The following is an 18,358-nucleotide window of genomic DNA, read 5'->3' on the forward strand; positions in this document are numbered from 1 at the left end:
AGCCACCTGACCTAGAGGGCGCTTGATCGGCCTCTGCCCCGGTTATCGCCCTATCTACCATCGCGGTTAAACAATTCTCCACGACGATTTCTTGGGAGCCCTTTCTCCCTCCCTCCCTCCCGGCTACCGAACGCCTTTTCACGTGGTCCTGCCGGGACAAGGTGTTCACGCGCTGAACCTATTAGTCGTCCCATTCGAGATCGAACGTTGAAGATAACAGTAACGCCTCTCGCAAGACGGATCAGTGGATCGCGTGCCTGCTGCCCTCGCGGCTTCGATTCCGTGTTTCTACACCGAGCTCTTGCCGTGTTCAACCGTTGTCGGTCGATACCGGTGACGAGGCGTCGTGTGTGCCATACACCTTTCTCGTCTCGTGTGTATACACGGTGTCCAATTTAAATCGACCCCCCTCGAATTGTTGATGAGCTGTAACCTCGTGATGGATTAGTAAATTTGATTAGGAAAAAACGGTGCTATTTACAGCAAAAAATAGGTATATTTAAAATAGGGATATTTTCTAGAAATAAGTGGATAGATTAGATTATGAAAATGTATATAACTTTACACGATATTTAAATAATCAAATGTATATGTAAATGTATATAATTAAATTAATCACGTTAAATTTTATACCTCCTTGAAACTTTAATTTGAAACAATTGGCAGATATTCGGGTCGATTTAAATGAGACACTCTGTATATGTGTATACACGTGTATGATATATGTATGCAATTGTACGCTCTTGCGGTGTACAGGGCGAAGAATGCGACTTGTACGACTGTGGCACGCGTTTAGGTGTTCGCGAGCAACGAGTTGGTGACGAGATATATTGTGCATACGGGGTTGGAAGGTGGTTTCATTGGGTGAAGGGGTTGGAACACGCCGGCTTAGAGAGTTTTGGTCGGGAATCGTAACTGTTACGAGGGGTAAAACTATTCGAACTTGGCGATAACGTTAATGCAAACACGCGTAAAATCATTAGTGGCTGGGGTTCTCGTGCTCGTGCTTAATTCGTACGTCATTGTCTGATTTTGACGATCGATTCCTTGTGATCCTTTGGATTTACACATGTTCCTCGTTTAAGTGATTTAACGCGTTGTCGAATGATCATAATTTATGTACAACGTATCGTGGCACGAAAAGTTGTGCATCAAAAGTAAAGTACGTATTAGGATATATTAAATTCAATGAAATAATTCTTAACAAATATTTGGTTATATTTGGTTATATTTTTAATAATGAAAAAAGTCTTGTCTTTAATGTTTCAAATGAACAGAATTTGTTATAGTAATTCTCTTTATTTTCTCTTTTTCTAAATCTAATTTTTAAACATACTTATGTATATCTCGGTATTATAATTAAAATTAATTTCTAAAAAAAATTTCCTCGTCAATATTAAACTTTACGTATTCATAATTAAAAATCGAGAATAAGAGCGTAGAAAATAAATGACAAATTGTATCGTGGCGATTAAATCTAAAACGTTGCATTAAAAATTAAACGGGCCATATTCCTACGAGAATAGGGGCAAATAATTGTCCCTTTAATGTCTAAATAGAGCAATTTGCGGCGCTAATTAAGATTTAAAGACTGGTATAAACGAGCATCATATTATTGATATGTATCGCCACTCTGATAGCCGATAATTCACATCCGGTTGATCTGAATGCTCACCAAACGCGTGCACGCATGAAACATGCGCCCATACGGCGGCTACTCGTGATCGTGCAGATGTACAATCGTGTTCGGTCGCAATATTTGCTCGCGAGCAACGATGCGTGTTTGAATTATTCCTGGAATGATAATTAATAATAAATCCGAAACGATACGATGAATCTTCTCGTCAAATTATTCTGATTCTACACGAAAAATCATTATATGATGATCCGTGTCACGAAATATCATCGCCACTATTGGCGAAATTTATGATAGCAGATGAATTATATTAATTCATTTATGAAATAATAGAGAAATAGTGGAAAGTATTCTCTAATACGTATTTTTCTAATGATATTTTCAAGCAATGAGAATGAAATATCAAACACGATTAAAAGATAAAAGTATGTGCACGTTAGTTGATAAACTTAGTTGTCAACTTAAATCAATTTAAAACGTGGATCATTTTTATCGAAATCATCGACTTAGTGTGAAGTGAATTTCAAAAAATCTAAATGACTATTCGAAGAAACGAAAGCTTATATTCAATTGCAAAGCTATAGATTGACGAGGTTATATCAAATTGACGATCTTTGGAGGAGTACTCAAACAGAAAACGATAATTTTCCAAGATAAACACGGGTGGCGACATTAAGGTAGATCGTGGAACGTTAATCATGCAGGTGTTAATTCATGATTTCGATGGTTGGGCATACATCTATGTAAACGATGGACGTGCATTGGTAAGTCAATAGAACGTGCATCGTAGGCGAAGCTTATACACTCAAATTAACGATAATAGCACAAGGTAAACTTCGTCGGGTGCTTGAAATGTAAAAATGCAGTATGCGTGTGATAAACGTAACGTGAACAGGCTTAACATTTATTTCTCTTCGTTCTAATTTTTTAATTTCTATAATATTCTATACCAAATATAGATTACGCGTGTTGAATTATAATGAACATTCTTATTTTCTTATGTAAAGAGAAATATATGTAGTTCTTTTCTTTTGTGCTATTTTATTGATAATATCGAATACTTACTTTTCTTTTCTAGTTTTTGCGATAAAAATGGATGATTTGAGTAATTATGGTACAAAAGTTTTGGAAAAGAGTTTATATTAATTTAATTAAGAGATCGAAAATACAAAAATTAATCCAAGAATATTTGTTGAAGCTTATTTTTCAAATTAATAATAAAGATAGGATGAGATGGAGCATTCTATCTTTATCTTTTCACTTCGTTCAATGAAAAATTAAATTGTTTATAACTTGAATAATCTTCAACAAACAATTTTTGCATATCTACTTTATTTTATTTATTTCTTATTTTTCAGATTAACTGTTTAAGTTTTTTATCTATTCCATTTGAACACTCTGTATATGTTTTACGCCACTCGTGTTAACTCTTCTGAAGATAAAAATAAAAGCAATACATATATGCAACTACTACAAATCGAAATTTTCGTTCAACGTTTTAAAGCAATCCAATCACCGAGGAGCAATCTGGAACGGATTTTTTTTTTTTACTAATTGATCGCAAAAAGTACAGTCAATTCCCCATTGTTTCTTGAAAGGCAGGAAGCCGCGATCACGATGCAACAACACGCGATGCTTCGTGCAACAAACGATACAGCCTTTGATTTCAGCTTTTCCATTCTTATCGATGCTTCATACGTGTTTCTGACGTGTTTCGCATGAAACGAACTTTCGCGATTCTTGTCCACGATTTTTCAAACATCACGGACTAATTGAAAGTTAAAATTGCTGGGCACTCGGACTTCGGACTTCGTTTAACTCACGGTATTTTCTTTTTATTGTTTCGTTTTTTTTTAATTTAATTCGTTGAAATAAATTGTTATAAATAATATCGTTTTAAATAATAAAAAGTTATATATAGTTTATTATATATTTTATTAAATTTATTAGTATACATTCCTTTTAAAAAACGAGATAAAAGAGAGAAAAAAAGAAGATAGAAAAGTGATGTAATAATAATCCAACAAGTAGAGTAATTTTAAAATAATGAAACATAATCAATCACACACAGATATTCCATAAAAATAGAAAAAGAATTCAATGCAATATTATTTACATTCGTTGAATTGAAACATTTTCTATTAAAAAAAAATTAAAGAATCAATTAATTTAATCATTTTATCAATATTAAAAATTATCAAGCATATCTTGTCAAATCTATAAAACATTTTTCATCTCACAGTCAACAATTATCTTCATGTTACTTCCATTACAACAAGATCCTTCATTGTTTTCCCTCTTTAAGTTTCAAAGAATATCGTTTTTACGTGGACTGTTCTCAGTTAATGAGGATCTTTAGAAATGTGAACATATGTATAAGGAGCGAAAAGGGAACGAGAGGTTGGTCGTACGATGAGAAGGATCACCATTGCACATACAGTAGCAGGAGAATCCACGAAACGGAACGGAGGAACCAATTTCAGAGAAGTGGCTACCGACTAATGGCAATTAGGGGTTGTACGAGTGGCTGGTTGCGGCGGTGCATAAACGTACGTTGGAATTTACGAGGCAGACCGCGTGATGGGCAACGTGGTATTATGGATTGCGCTAAACACAACTGCTCTTTTGTTTTTCTGCGTCGACAGTTATTAAATTTCGACTAAGGAAGATAGCAAAATATTTCGTAAGTTTCAAGAATAGATGAACGAAGATGGGGATTTTCTTTTATTGATTTCTTTAAATCTTCTGAATGAAATTATACATAAATATTTTCAGATTTGATTTATTGATATTGTGAAAATTATGCATGTGACATTAAGGAGTAGAAATAGGAATAGGATAGAAAATATTTGATACTCAATATATTTAAGCAATTTTAAATATTTCGAATAGGATGAATAATTAAATTGGCAAGATATCACACTTTCTCATTTAGTATTTAATAATGTATTAGATATTTTCAAAGTTTTAATAAATTATTGAAATGTATATTCATTGAAAACAATATGATAAGATTATATAATAGTATGATAAGGTATATATAATAATAACAGTTTATTATAATTGATGTACGATCCTATTTTTCTTTTAATATAATATAATATTAAAATAAAAAATTAGAAATTTTTTCATAAATTTCTTTAGTAATATTATATTATGTTACATACATTATATTTCTCTTTTATTAACTATATTTGTTAATTTTATTTGATAAAATGTCAAAATGATGAAACGATTAATCCAAAACCAATATTGCTACAACTCGTTGCCGTCACATATACCTTATTCTGCGTGATTAAGGCGATCCAATATTGCATGCAATAATTGCAATCAATAGACGTTCCAAGATTTATCGCTGATGGAAATGGACAGGCGGTACATATATGCCTTTACTGTGACAGATGTATACGTTCCAACCTATGAATTTCCGTAGGCAACGCACAAGCGTTAATAGGAAATTCAATATTCTCTATCATTCATTCTGCAAAATTACATGATATAAGTAACAGTCAATAATTATAGTGAATTTTGCATATATACAAATTTATATATCAGTTAGAATGAATGGTATATTTTTAACAAAAAATAAAATTTAGAAATTACAATGGAGATTTACGAATTTTTATAACTATTAAAACACTTCTTAAACAATTGAATTAAAAATATTATAATTGATATCTTTGTGAGATAGTATTAATCGATACTCTGAAGAATTTTAATCATAATTTACTTGAAGAAGACAATTATCTATAACATTTACAATTAATAATAATTTATAAAATTATATTCTATTTTTATAAATTGTGCTGTTTATAAAATAATTATACAGAGAGCATTATGTACAATCTTTCCACCAAAAGTTCTTAACTATCATTCATTAAGGTACCATTTTTTCGAATCATTTGTCTGGGCCACAAAACATTAGCTGTTGGCGTAACTAAAAAATTAAATAATTAAGATTTATCGTTGTATTGCGTCGACAGGATTTCAAGAGGTTCTTTCATCGTGTAATATTTCTTCGAGCCTCTCTCATTCATTCACGTGGTCGTAAACGTCTTGAAAGACTCTCTTTAACCCTGAGCAATGTGATATCCTTGCATTACAAGATACGTACAGCTTCTTTGTTTTTGCAATTTCGAACGACGTGTTATCTTGTCTCGTGCTTATTATTAAATTACCTGAAACTTGATGATAATTCGTTAAATATAAATTAGAGAACATAGAAAAAATTTTTAAATATTTCATCAATATATGTTTCAGTGATAACGATAAAACTTTTTCTGAAGTCTGAAATAGATAGATGCACAATTATATTTTATTTGATAGCATGACATATCATCAATGACTTTCTAATATTTTTTCATGTTAATAAAATAAATCAATCACAACCAATTACCATTAATTACGACTATCGAATTACATAATTTAATGATGCATTTATAGACACAATAGACATCGATCACAGTGTAAAAATACACTGATAAAGACGTGAAATTGTCACACGAAGTTTAAGAACAGATCTGTTCCCATTCATTAAACGCGTTCCACCGATGTCTTCAAAAATTAGACATTCTCGCCTCATCGTCTCCTTGAATTCATTCGTATTATCTCAACACATGGAGGGCGACGAAAATGAGACGTCGGAATAATTTGCAGTTTTCACGAACGACAGAGCGAAGAGGATAAGTTCGAAAAGTGGTGGCTTTTGCATAAGTTGGTTAAAGTTAAGCTATTCAGAAGGAAAATTTGTTTTTACAACTAGGTGAGAGTTGGTTGTATAATAAGGTTTAAGTTAACTTAAGAGACAAGTTAGAAAATTGTGCATGAAATTTTTATTTGTATCCTTCTTATTAGAATGAATTTTTAACAATCCAGTTTTCTTATGATCTATAACAAATCATATTGGGAAATGAAATTTTCGTAATCCAAAAAATGAAATTATTTTATCACTTAAAGAAACACATGATTCAAATTTTAATAAAAAAGAAATTGAGAATCTTTCTTTTTTAGATCAAATGATGATTGGTTGACAAATTAAGAAAAATCTGTGCAATACAACTTTATTAACTTTGCCTAGAAATAGAAATTACTCGATATCAGTTTCGATCTCCCCCACAATCTAGCAAAAGTTTTGAGACTTTGAAGCTGAATTTTGAAGGAAACAAAGTTTTCTTGTTAGCCTGGAAGTAACTCAACGATGCATCGAAATTCATATTCGATATTTTTTATCGATCGACAACTACTTTCCACTGAGAAAGAAATCTCAAGAATGGAAAAACGGAAAAGGATGATTAACAAATTTGTCAAATACCAAAATTTGTTCTTCGATCGTCATTAATTGATCTCGTACAAAATCTAACACTTTTGTTCTTTTCTATTTCAGTAAAGCCATTGGTCGTGCAAATTTTGACGAAGGAGCCTCGAGTTTCCGCTGACAAAAACTACGAAGTGGAGTGCAGGACAAGTGGTTCTAGACCGGAACCAGTAATTACTTGGTGGAAAGGGGACAAGCAGATTAAGAAAATAGCGCAAAACGTAAGCTTTGTCGAGAATAAATTTCCAACAATTTCCGCAAATGCCGATTAAAAGCGTACATTTATTTTATAGAGGATTTATTATGGAAATATTGTTCGCATTGCAACGACGAAAATTGGTTCGTTCTTTATTCACGTCGTAATTCTATCGAACGAGTGGATTACAATGCCCGTAGAGAAAGAGAGAAAAAGAGAGAGAAAGAAAGGGAATGCATTGATATTAAAAACAATGTGTAACATAATTCGCGATAATTAAAAACGTTCCACTGTCAGTAATTGGAATTTTGCAAAATCCAATAGCGCGCGTCGTTCTGTCTTTAATACAATTTCTTGCGACCAATATTCTGATTGGAGCCTTGTTATTTCCCTGGTTCAAAATTGTTTATCTCGCTTTATAAAATCGGCCCACTTTTTTCAAGAAATAGCATAAAAAAATGTATATCATTTTGATGGCTATTTCTTATACTTGAATATATATTTTTAAATTGTTTTTATTTCAATAATTTATATCATCACAATAATTACAATCGAGGGAAAAAGACATATCAATCTCAATTTTTTATTTTTCCACAATTTTCTAATACAATACCGAATAGAATCGTATCAGTTAAAAGAAATGCGATTTTATATCGCATCTCGTATGAACATAAAGTTTCCTTCGATTTACTTTTCTCTTTCGAGCTATATTTATTTTCTCTCAACTCTTTCGTCTCTTATCAATATTTTGCACGAAAAATATATTACCCCGAAAAATATATTCGCAGAAATTTCTCCACCGCAACAAAACGTTTCCATTTCGACACATTTATCGATCTCGTTTTGGGAACGAGCCTCGACAGCATTCAGGTTGCGAGTTAGAGGAGAAAAATACAGAACGAAAATAAAGTCACGAGTTTTACGGAATCAGCAAATAGCGAAAATCGCTAATCGAATCGACCACGTTAGCGGTTTCGAGTTTTCAAGTTCCACGCGTTATGTGCACCTTCAGCTTCGTGACGCGATTCTAAGGAGAATTCGCGAAATTGACGAGTTATTCCAGTTCGCAACGATTCATCAGGAAGTTGGTGCAATGAAGTTATTTCGTTTTTTTCTTTTTTCTTTTTTTTCAACAACGGTCTGCTTCTTTTTTTTTTTTTTTGCGTTACGATCTCGACACCGGAAGTGACGAAGTAGAAGTTCGAATCTATCGGAATACTTCTTTTTCCTCAACTCGTTCCACGCCTTTCTCGAAATAAATTACGAAAGACCTTTCCTTCGTTTTTTTTTTTTATTTGCAACGAGATTTTCCCTCCATCGTAATCGCACGAAAACAGAAAACCGAATCTTTCGTATTTCGCGAAGCAGAAATTTTTCCCTTTTTATACAAGTTTCCGGTCAGTGTTTGAATTTTGCTTCGTTCTTGCGGTATATAAATATATATAAGAGGAAGTTTCGCGTGAAAAATTGTGCGAAATGAATCGAGAAATGCGAAGAGTGTTATCTGTGATATAATAAATGAACTTTTGCGTGAATTTTGAAAATTAATAGTTGAGTTTTATTTAATGTAGAAATGTTGCCGAGAAAATTATCCTGGAATGACAAATGCTTTTATTATTATCAATATTGAAATTGATCAATAATTAAATTTATTAATATAATTGTACAACTATCTTAATAAGCTACGTTCGTCCCGTATAAATACCTTTATTCTCGTTCAATTTCCATAATTATTTTAAAATAGAACTTATCTCTGATCCTTTTAAAATGTTACGGCTTATCTAACGTTCTACTGCATTAATTTGTGCCAGTCATTGCTTATTTAATTTACAACCACATTATTTCATGTCCATCGGCTATGCACATTTGCATTCATGTTTAATCACGTATTTTATCTTTATTATTTTGCATGAAAAGTCTATCGTATTTAAAGATACAAAAAAAAATTGATAGTTTGAAAATTGTGATACAACTAATTATGTCAAAAAAATATTTCTAAACATCAGGAAATACCTCGTATTCGTTATCAAATTCAATCCTTCCCTCTCAATATCATCTTAACTAACCATAATGAACGAGGAAGCATCATCATCAGCATCAAATGACACTTTTTTTCATCGACGAATCCGCCAAAAGTTCGTTCCAATCATTCAAATCCCTGATTTACGTGAAGACGTATTCGCAGAACAGCGTAACATTTCCCGCATGCTTCGGTCATCTCGCTAAAGAATAGATAGATAAATTATGTGAATCCATAACTCGATCGAGGCGTCATCTGGCGCAGAACGGGAAACGTTATAAAGCGTGGCGAAACCCATGAAAGATTTGATTTATTTCCGCGTTGTCCGCGGAAGAGATGTCCGCAATTTCTGAGCGGATAAAGTTTCAGCTTTGGCGCGCATCCTGTCCAACACGCACGATCTCCGCTGTGAAGATATATCGGCGCGGATGTTCGACCATCTCGCGGACCTTTATCGAGAAATTCGATCGTGCCGCGACTATGCGAATCGAACGAGCTGATAGAGATTCACGGTTGGAGGAACGAGAGAGAGAGAGAGAGAAAGAGAGGAACTGTCAACGCCGTGACAGAATGGGAGGAGAGAAATAGGACGAAATAGACGAAGAATGACGTTGGTCAGTAGCAATGGGAACAAAATTCGGCATAAACTTATATGGATAGAGATTAAATTCAACGTGGAGGATTCATTTCGTAGAATTCGTTGTCTTGTAAATTTTTTCTTTCACGATTGTTTAAAAATGATATTTTATAAAGCCTGAAGATGCATATCTCTAAAGAAATTGAAAAAAAAAAAATAATGGAACGTATATATCTAATTATTTATTATTATTGAATATGATTTATCGATTATATTTTCCTCTTTTTTTTTGGAAGAATATTGATAAATAAATAAATAAATATTACTGAAATAATTTTAAGAGTTAGAAGAAATTGAAATGAAAAATATATTAAATCGATTCTAAAAATAAACGATGATAAGCGACGTGCAACTTTAATTTCACCGAGTTACCGTGTTTGCGATACACTTGATCCCATCACTACCGGTCAGGCAGGATTGAAAAAAGAAGGAACGAAACAGAGAAAGAGAGAGAGAAAGAGAGAGAGACGACATTCATCCTGACGAACCGTTAGCTCCATTCATCGTGCTCGTGATACTCGGTGCGAAATACGCGGCTTTTCTCGATATGTATGCTTGTATGGTGCTATCATTAAAATGACATCGCGGAAACGGAAGGTTACGCGGCGTGCAATAAAAGAAAATAGAAAAACTGAAAACCAAAGAGACAGTCATCGACCCTGCCACCCCTACACAGGGGAGGGGGTTACATTTTCCTCACGCGACTGCATCGTAAATTCTGAAAAATCGTTAATCTCTTTTTCAACTTGCCGCCGCCGCTTCGCCCCTTTATTTTCTCATTTCCCTTGCGCTGTGCCGAATGGATTTTCGTATTAAACCGGTGACAAATCGCTTGGATGCTTTCGTTTACGAGGCACGGCGGACCATGGCTTGCGAAATCTGTTTACCTGTTTCGTTGACGTCAAATCAGTGGCGTTAATCTTTGCGGGATTTTGGGGGATCGAGGTAAGTGGTGGATGATGGGGTTAATGGAGGAACGTGCGGGGTGGAAAGTGTTTGCGAAAGAGGATGTATATACCGAGTATTACGACGAGAGAAAGAGTTAGATGAATTAAATTAAATCAAGATGATTTTATCCTGTTAATGTTCATAATTGTTAATTGTTTGAAATTTTTGATAATGTAATTTAATATAGATCTTATTTCCTTAATTTTATCTGATTATATAGAATTTAATCACGTTTTAAAAGAAACTATTATTCTTCTTTAATTCTATTTTATTAATTTCATTGAGGTATATTAATATTTGAACATTAACAGAATAAATCATCTTGATTTAATTTAATTCAGAGCATCTAATATCCCAATCTGTTACTTTGTGATAGAAATATTTAAATTAGTTATGAATACGAGGCATTTTGTAACAGGAAAGTAAAAATTTTAAAAATCCACTTCACAATGGATACTTATTTTACTTTTATTACAAAAAATAAAAATTGGAATTTATGATATTTATGAATCACCTTAACAAATATTAATAGATATCAATTTGACTCGCATAAAAGAAACATAAGTATCAATAGCGAAAATTCAATCAAATTCATTTCATATTTAAAAATATTAATTCAATTTTATATTATCTCGTGCTATTTATCTTCCGTAAGAATTATTCATCTTATTAAACCATTCTTCTAATATAAGTTGAACTAAGAGGTATGTTTTTATTGGCAGTACGCGCTGGAAAATAATCAGACTCTTAGTATCCTGAGTTTCGTGCCAAGCATCGACGACGACGGCAAATACTTAACCTGTCGGGCGGAGAATCCTGTTATTCCTGAAAGCGCTTTGGAGGATAGGTGGAGGCTGGACGTGCAGTATCAGCCTGTGGTAACTCTGAAGATGGGCAAGACCTTGAATCCAGATGATATCAAAGAGGGTGACGACGTCTACTTCGAGTGCTCGGTCAGGGCTAATCCGAAAGTGTACAAGCTTGCCTGGTTTAAGGATGTAAGTCTTGACATTCTATAGGTTTAAAAGGTTTTGCAAAGATAAGGTCTTGGCTCGATTTTAAAAGCATTAAAAATATAATGTTTATGCTTTTTAGTCAGTATAATTTTTTTTATTTTAAACTCAGCAATGTACAATTAGAAAGTTATTGAATATCTTTTATAAAAATTTTATTTTATTTATTCCTTGTTCTATCTATTATTTATAGAAATTAACTTAATAAAATTTAATCTATAATAAATTAAAAAAATTAATGTAAAATTAAATGTCTTGTATCCATTACTACTCTTATAAAAGAGTATTTCTGAAATTAAATAGCATTACTTGTTTCAGGGCAGAGAGCTTAAAAACAATGCCACGGCAGGTATCGTCCTCAGCGATCATTCTCTGGTTCTTCAGCGTATAACTCGATACTCGGCAGGTGATTACACTTGTCTCGTTGCCAACAGCGAAGGGAAGACTGCCAGTAATCCGGTGACTCTTCAAATAATGTGTAAGTTCATTCTGATTTCTCCAATTTCTTCCATCCATTCTTAAATAAATATATTAATTCGATTATAGATTGAAATTTTAAAATGTTAAAATCGAATGAAATATAAAGAGAATACAATTATATCCAGTAAATATTATATTATTTCATTTGAAATCAACGGAAGATCTTTTTGCTTCTCATAAAATAATTATTTTCGCGAATAAATTCATTATTAATCGCGCAGTAAGAGTAAGAATGTAAACGAAAACTAAACGAATCGAATCGAAATATGATAAATCAATATGGCTTCATCAGTTCACTTTCTCTTACTTTAAACGAATCATCAATTACCAAATAACTCACTCGCATTCCCTAACATAATCGATTTACGCGATTATCCCGTCGATTCACGATCCGTATCCAACACAATCGGACAATGAAACTTCACTGAAACAACGAGTCGAGTAAAATTCCAGCCAAACAACGGCCCAACACCGTTCTCCTTCCGCGTTAACACAAAAGCGGGCCGACTCGATCTCGAGCCCTCGTTAATCACGAGAACAACGGAAGAGGTCGCGAATAGAATTACGGCCACGGGCTTGATATTCTCCCCTCGAAATTCTCTAATTTGCCCCTGCTCGATAATTACTTAATCGATGGCAAGTAGAGTACTGCGTATAACCGGGATCGAGTAGAGGGGGGAGGGAGGTGAGGATCGGTGTGAAAGGAAGCGTGAGTGGGTGGCGACGAGGAAGAAGAGACGGAGGACAGGTTGAGGATAGTTTTCTGTAAAACGCACGACACCAGTTATTCTATTAGAATGGTCGGTGATGGTGGCGGCCCGGCGTATCTGCATCTTGTAAATGACCTAAGAGGGAAGGAAGGACTGCGATGCATATTCAATGTATGTAAAGCGTAACTGAATATTCATGTGTGGGTGAACGCAGCCTGGCAATGTGCTAAGCCAGGCTGGTGGGGGGAGTTAAAGGGAACCGCGGATTCATCCTAATGTTTTAAGCCATCGCGCCGTGTCGTCGTTTCGACTGTTGACATTGATCCTTGGAGTCGAGTCGCGCAGTAAGAGTCCCTCAAGAATTTCGCGAATTCGATTAAGATCTTAAAATGTTGGCAATTTTTTATGCTTTTAGGTATACAGGAAATAAATATTCGTAATTCCAAATTATTAATTTAAATCTGCAGTAACGAAGTTTAATCGTGAACAGTGATTAAATATATATTATAAAAAAAAGTATGAGGTTAAATTTACATGTTCTTTTGTATGTTAAATTAGAAAAAGCAACAAAGGTATTCTAATAATTTCTTATTCTTTGAAAAATTATACAAATAATTAGATATCATTGTATACCAAATCTCAACGCAATTAATTCGACGGGTTAATTCGATAACGTGCGACTCTCTTGCGAATCGTAATCCTTACGACAAGTATAAGACAATATTATACGCATCTTGATTAAGATGAAAGGATTAATAATGCTTACTAATTAGTAACCGTGTGTTCCACTCGACAAATGCGGCCCGGTGATACGTCGCGTTCCCAGTTATCGTCGACTTCTCGTATTAGTAATTAATTCGGCAGTGCATCAAACGCATCAGATTGAAACCAAGCCGTCTGGTGATCCCGCGCTTCCGCCGTAAATCATCCCTCGTGCCATTTGGAATTTCCGTATGCCATGGCCTATTGCAAATACCGATGTCAAGGGAATTTCCTATTAGGCGATCGATCGAAACCGCTCGGTCGGTTCAATGGTGTCGAGCTTCTTCTTCCGTTTCACGCGCCTCACATTTGGATATTAAACGCCCCCTCGAGCGAGACGTCTTCTCTATTTGCCACCCATATCGATCATAATTTCTTACGCTCGGATGGAGCACGTTATGGGTGAAGGTTGGGTTAGGTTCTAATTTGTTAAAGGATTGCGGGTAATTCCGTGATGTTTTGAAAGGAGGTGGATACGGAGTTTAGTTTGTGCAGTTGGGGGAACGTGAGATGATGAATGGGGCTAAGCTAGTGCTAATTTTTAAAATTAATATATGAATTATCGGTTTGCCGACCAACTAAAGAATGTTTTTCTTAGGTAGTGATTACACACATTGGCTTGAACGTTTGTGTATGTAAATTTTCGCGGGAATTAACATTTTATAATGGAAATTAGGAGAAATATATTTATCGTATAAAAATTTTAAAAATAGTTAAAAATTATATATAAATCTTCAATAATATAAATATAAATATAATATAAATCTTCAATATCAACAGTTAGAAAGAGAAATATTTTCTAAGAAATTATTTATAAGTTTCATTTTTTAAAGAAAACGTGTATATCTACTGCGTATCGATGGATTTCAATTAATTAAAGAGCAAACATTTAAGGATTATAATGCAGCGTTCGTATATCGAATCCTTGCTACCCAATTAAACGGATCTAAGAGGTAACGATAACTAATTCGCTCGAAAACAATTAATTTTCTGCACGAATACGTGCTCGAGCGATAAGTGATTACCTCAGCAACTGTCGAGTTGCATTCGAATTGGTTAAATTGCAATGGGACGATATCTGCATAGACATTGAAAGGTAGCTTATACCGATGCGCTGTCCAACTTATCCCTGTATTAGGTCAATTGGATCCGGATGACTGTTTCAGTTTGTTATATTGTACGGCTTCGGATTTGTAATGCACGTTCAATCACATTAAAATATAATTTCATGTCGTTTCACGGTATTATTGTGTTTTGACCGTTGATACATTATTTCTATTATTCGTTCTTCATACAAAACGTGGAAATAATAATAGTATACGTTTAACACTTCAGTTCTCAAAATATTATTCTATCTCCCCATTTCAATTTTATCTAACGCAAACTTAAACTGCTTTTAACTTAATAATATTTTGGTCCCTAGAATCAATCTTCTAAATATATATAAATTTTGTCATATGAGAATAACATTTTCTGTAATGGTTTCCAGAATTAGACTAATTGTAACATGGCAAAACCAATGTATCGTAAATCTAGTCTTCCTTTAAAGTGCTTTTCCCTTCACTCCATTAACTCTTGGCCAATTTTAAGAAGGATCCTTTCAAATAATAACCATAACAAGCTTGAACATTGCCAATTTACATCGATTCATCCTACGTATGTGTATAATAATTATTATTACACAATATTATTATATTGTGTTAATAAAAAATTGAAGAAAACAACAAGATCGCAATTACACAATTGAACAATTTCGTTCACAGATACCCCGGTGTGCAAGGAGGGAAGGGGCGAGGTGGTTGTGGGTGCGCTGAAGCAAGAGACCGTATCGTTGGTTTGTTCCGTGGAAAGTCATCCAGCACCGTTGACTTTCCACTGGACATTCAATAATTCTGGGGAGCTAGTTGAAGTCCCTCATCCCCGTTACTCCCATGTGGCGGCGGTCGGGACGCCGTCTGTCGCAGAGAGCCTGAAGGAGTACCAACAATTCCACGGGCCCAGGTTGAACTATACACCCGCAACGGAAATGGACTACGGCACGGTGGCATGCTGGGCGAGCAACCAGGTTGGCAAGCAACGGACGCCATGCCTCTTTCAGGTGAATGCAATTTCTCTTATTTCCCCATCTGTTTGCCCTCCAATTTTCGAAATTGTTGACCACGCGTTATGTTCATCATGCTTGTTATTATTTGAATTTATATTGGATTTAAGTTTGAAACGGTGTTTGTATGGTTTCGAAAGTAAGAATGAGGAAGATATAGGATGCTTTTAGAATTTTAACTATTGATCTGTCTATTTCAATCATTTGTTGCTTTTTTTTTAATTTATTTCTTAATCTCATTCGAGGAAAAGTAATAGTCTGATCAATAGTCTGTGTAAATGAAAATTCTGATCAATAGTTTGAAGTAATGATAAATTGGTTTTTCTTATATACTTTATGGAGAGAACTGATTCGTTTTATACTTGTGGCATTTTATGGAAACGAGAAAGAAGTAATATATATCAAAATCTAATATAAAAAATTAGCAAATCGTTCATTAAAATTATAAGACATTAATAAAAGAAACTCATGATACTTTTATTTTACAAATAATATATTTTTCATTTTTATCTTTCATCACCTTTCATCTGAATATTGTAAAAAATTCTTTGACTTTTCCGAACGAACTTGCACGTTTCGAGCATGAACACGTTTCGACCATTTTCAAAGTGATGTTAGTTGCAATCGTGTGTGCACGAGTTACATTTTCCAAAAGATCGGAGGAAAATGAAACTTGATACATGGCTCTAGCCTCGCCAACAGAGAAATGCAATTTTTGTATTTAAGGATGAGTAAATATATACGTGCCTAGTTTTCTTGTAAAATGATAGAAGATAAAAAAAAAAATTAGGAAATTACCATTTCCCTGCTAAATTTTTCATATCGATATTCATATTAATTCATTCATGTAAGCAAATGTTTCTAGTAATGAGCGACTCTATGATAATACATATCGGTTTCAATCAACCCCTTTAATCAAGCTCTATCAATTAATCAAGTCAACGCAATATCGCATGATTGTTACATTGATCTGTTCAATCTAAAGTCTAGTTATATCGATCAGAAGATACACTTACGTCTGAACTATCGCATAGATGAAAAGAACTATTTTAAATTCGTGCCCTATTGAAATTCCCTCCATAAATTCCACATATTTACAGATATTAAAACGATTATTCAAAGCATCGCTTCCAAAAAAAGATATACGAATATTTAGAAAGAAATGTTTTAAATAGAATTAAAACAACATTACATTCGTTTCAACGTTTCCATGGAAATAAAATATTCTAAAATACATTCGTACCATTTAGTCTGAACATCTTTCAGACATATTTCATCCCATTCGGGAAAGATTAAACGAAGCTCCATGAATCGTAACGCAAAACATTGTCGAACTCGATCAGATTCAAACGTCCAACATACATTATTCAGCAACGAGCGACCATATTTTCCAGGTGATAGCCGCAGGACGTCCGTACGCTCTGCATAACTGCACAACGACGGAAATGTCCGCGCCTTTGGACTCGGAGGAGTTGAGCGCGAGATCCGGTACGGGACTGATAGTTCGCTGTTTGGAGGGTTACGATGGCGGTCTTCCGATCTACAGCTACCAGTTGGAGGTGGTCGCGGACGAGGATGGCGGGCCAATTTTGTTGAACAAAACTGTGCCGGCAAACCCGAACGGACCGACTTTCGAGGTGGCGGGCCTAACCACGGGAAGGAGTTATCGACTTTTTCTATACGCGATTAATGCAAAGGGGAGGAGCGAGCCTGCCATTCTCGAGCCAGTGACCCTGAAGGGTGTCGCCATGTACACGACCGGTGAGTGCATTGACTTTCTAATACGTGGCGGATTTACCGGAACCATTTGACATATGTCAAATTGCTATTGTAATTAGAAACGATTCTTCGCGTCAAACAGCTATTTCCTTCGAGTATTTCACGCTCTGTGCTCTGTGCATGTTACATTTACATGCATCATCGAGATTTGTGGGACAACTTGTCGAATTTATAAATATAATAAATTCAAAGATTATTCGGAGATAAATTTTTATCACGATAATTTTTTCATGCTTGTTCGCGTAATTTGATATCGTTTATTCCAAAAAAATTAATATAGATTGGAAAAGATCATTGCAATATCATGTATTTATAATATACATAAGCATATAAACATAAAAATGTGAAATTATATCACGGCATTAGGTCATTGAGATCACGTTTTCGATTTTTAATGTAAAAATCGTGACGAAGAATGAAGAATTTTATCATCAAAATTAATGCAGGAAGTAGAGAAAACTGTACCATTGAAGCTGCTTTTTGTTTTATCCCGATATCTCAATCGGTTGCCGAGATATAAGGCTTCAAAGATTATGAATAAGATCGTGGCCCAGTGACCTACATTTTTTCCCTGGAAGTGCGTACTAAGCATTTTTCCAGGAATCGCGTCTGTCGCTTGTCTGGAATTTCGGGTAGGGCAGTGAGACGAGGTGCGAGCGAGAGGTCCGAGTAAGCAATAAGGACGGAAATAATAAATAGTTAAAAATTACCTTTTTCTTTACACGACGATATCTCGGGAACCGGAAGTCGTATCGAGATAAA

At 34.3% G+C, this 18,358-nt stretch overlaps 1 protein-coding gene across 3 annotated transcripts in view; it reads left to right on the plus strand.

Moving 5' to 3' along the window:
• The window catches only part of LOC102681938 (hemicentin-2-like), a 148,312-nt gene that overhangs the window by 104,452 nt on the left and 25,502 nt on the right, over nt 1–18,358 (plus strand). For all 3 annotated transcript variants that reach the window (XM_006612762.2, XM_006612763.2, XM_031509076.1), the window contains 5 exons: nt 7,020–7,171; nt 11,474–11,749; nt 12,083–12,242; nt 15,480–15,814; nt 17,212–17,578. In XM_006612762.2, the coding sequence (XP_006612825.1) occupies nt 7,020–7,171; nt 11,474–11,749; nt 12,083–12,242; nt 15,480–15,814; nt 17,212–17,578 (1,290 nt within the window). The remainder of the gene's footprint in view (nt 1–7,019; nt 7,172–11,473; nt 11,750–12,082; nt 12,243–15,479; nt 15,815–17,211; nt 17,579–18,358) is intronic.

This window comes from Apis dorsata, unplaced genomic scaffold (assembly GCF_000469605.1).
Source record: "Apis dorsata unplaced genomic scaffold, Apis dorsata 1.3 scaffold_126, whole genome shotgun sequence".
In the NCBI taxonomy this organism is placed as follows: domain Eukaryota; kingdom Metazoa; phylum Arthropoda; class Insecta; order Hymenoptera; family Apidae; genus Apis; species Apis dorsata.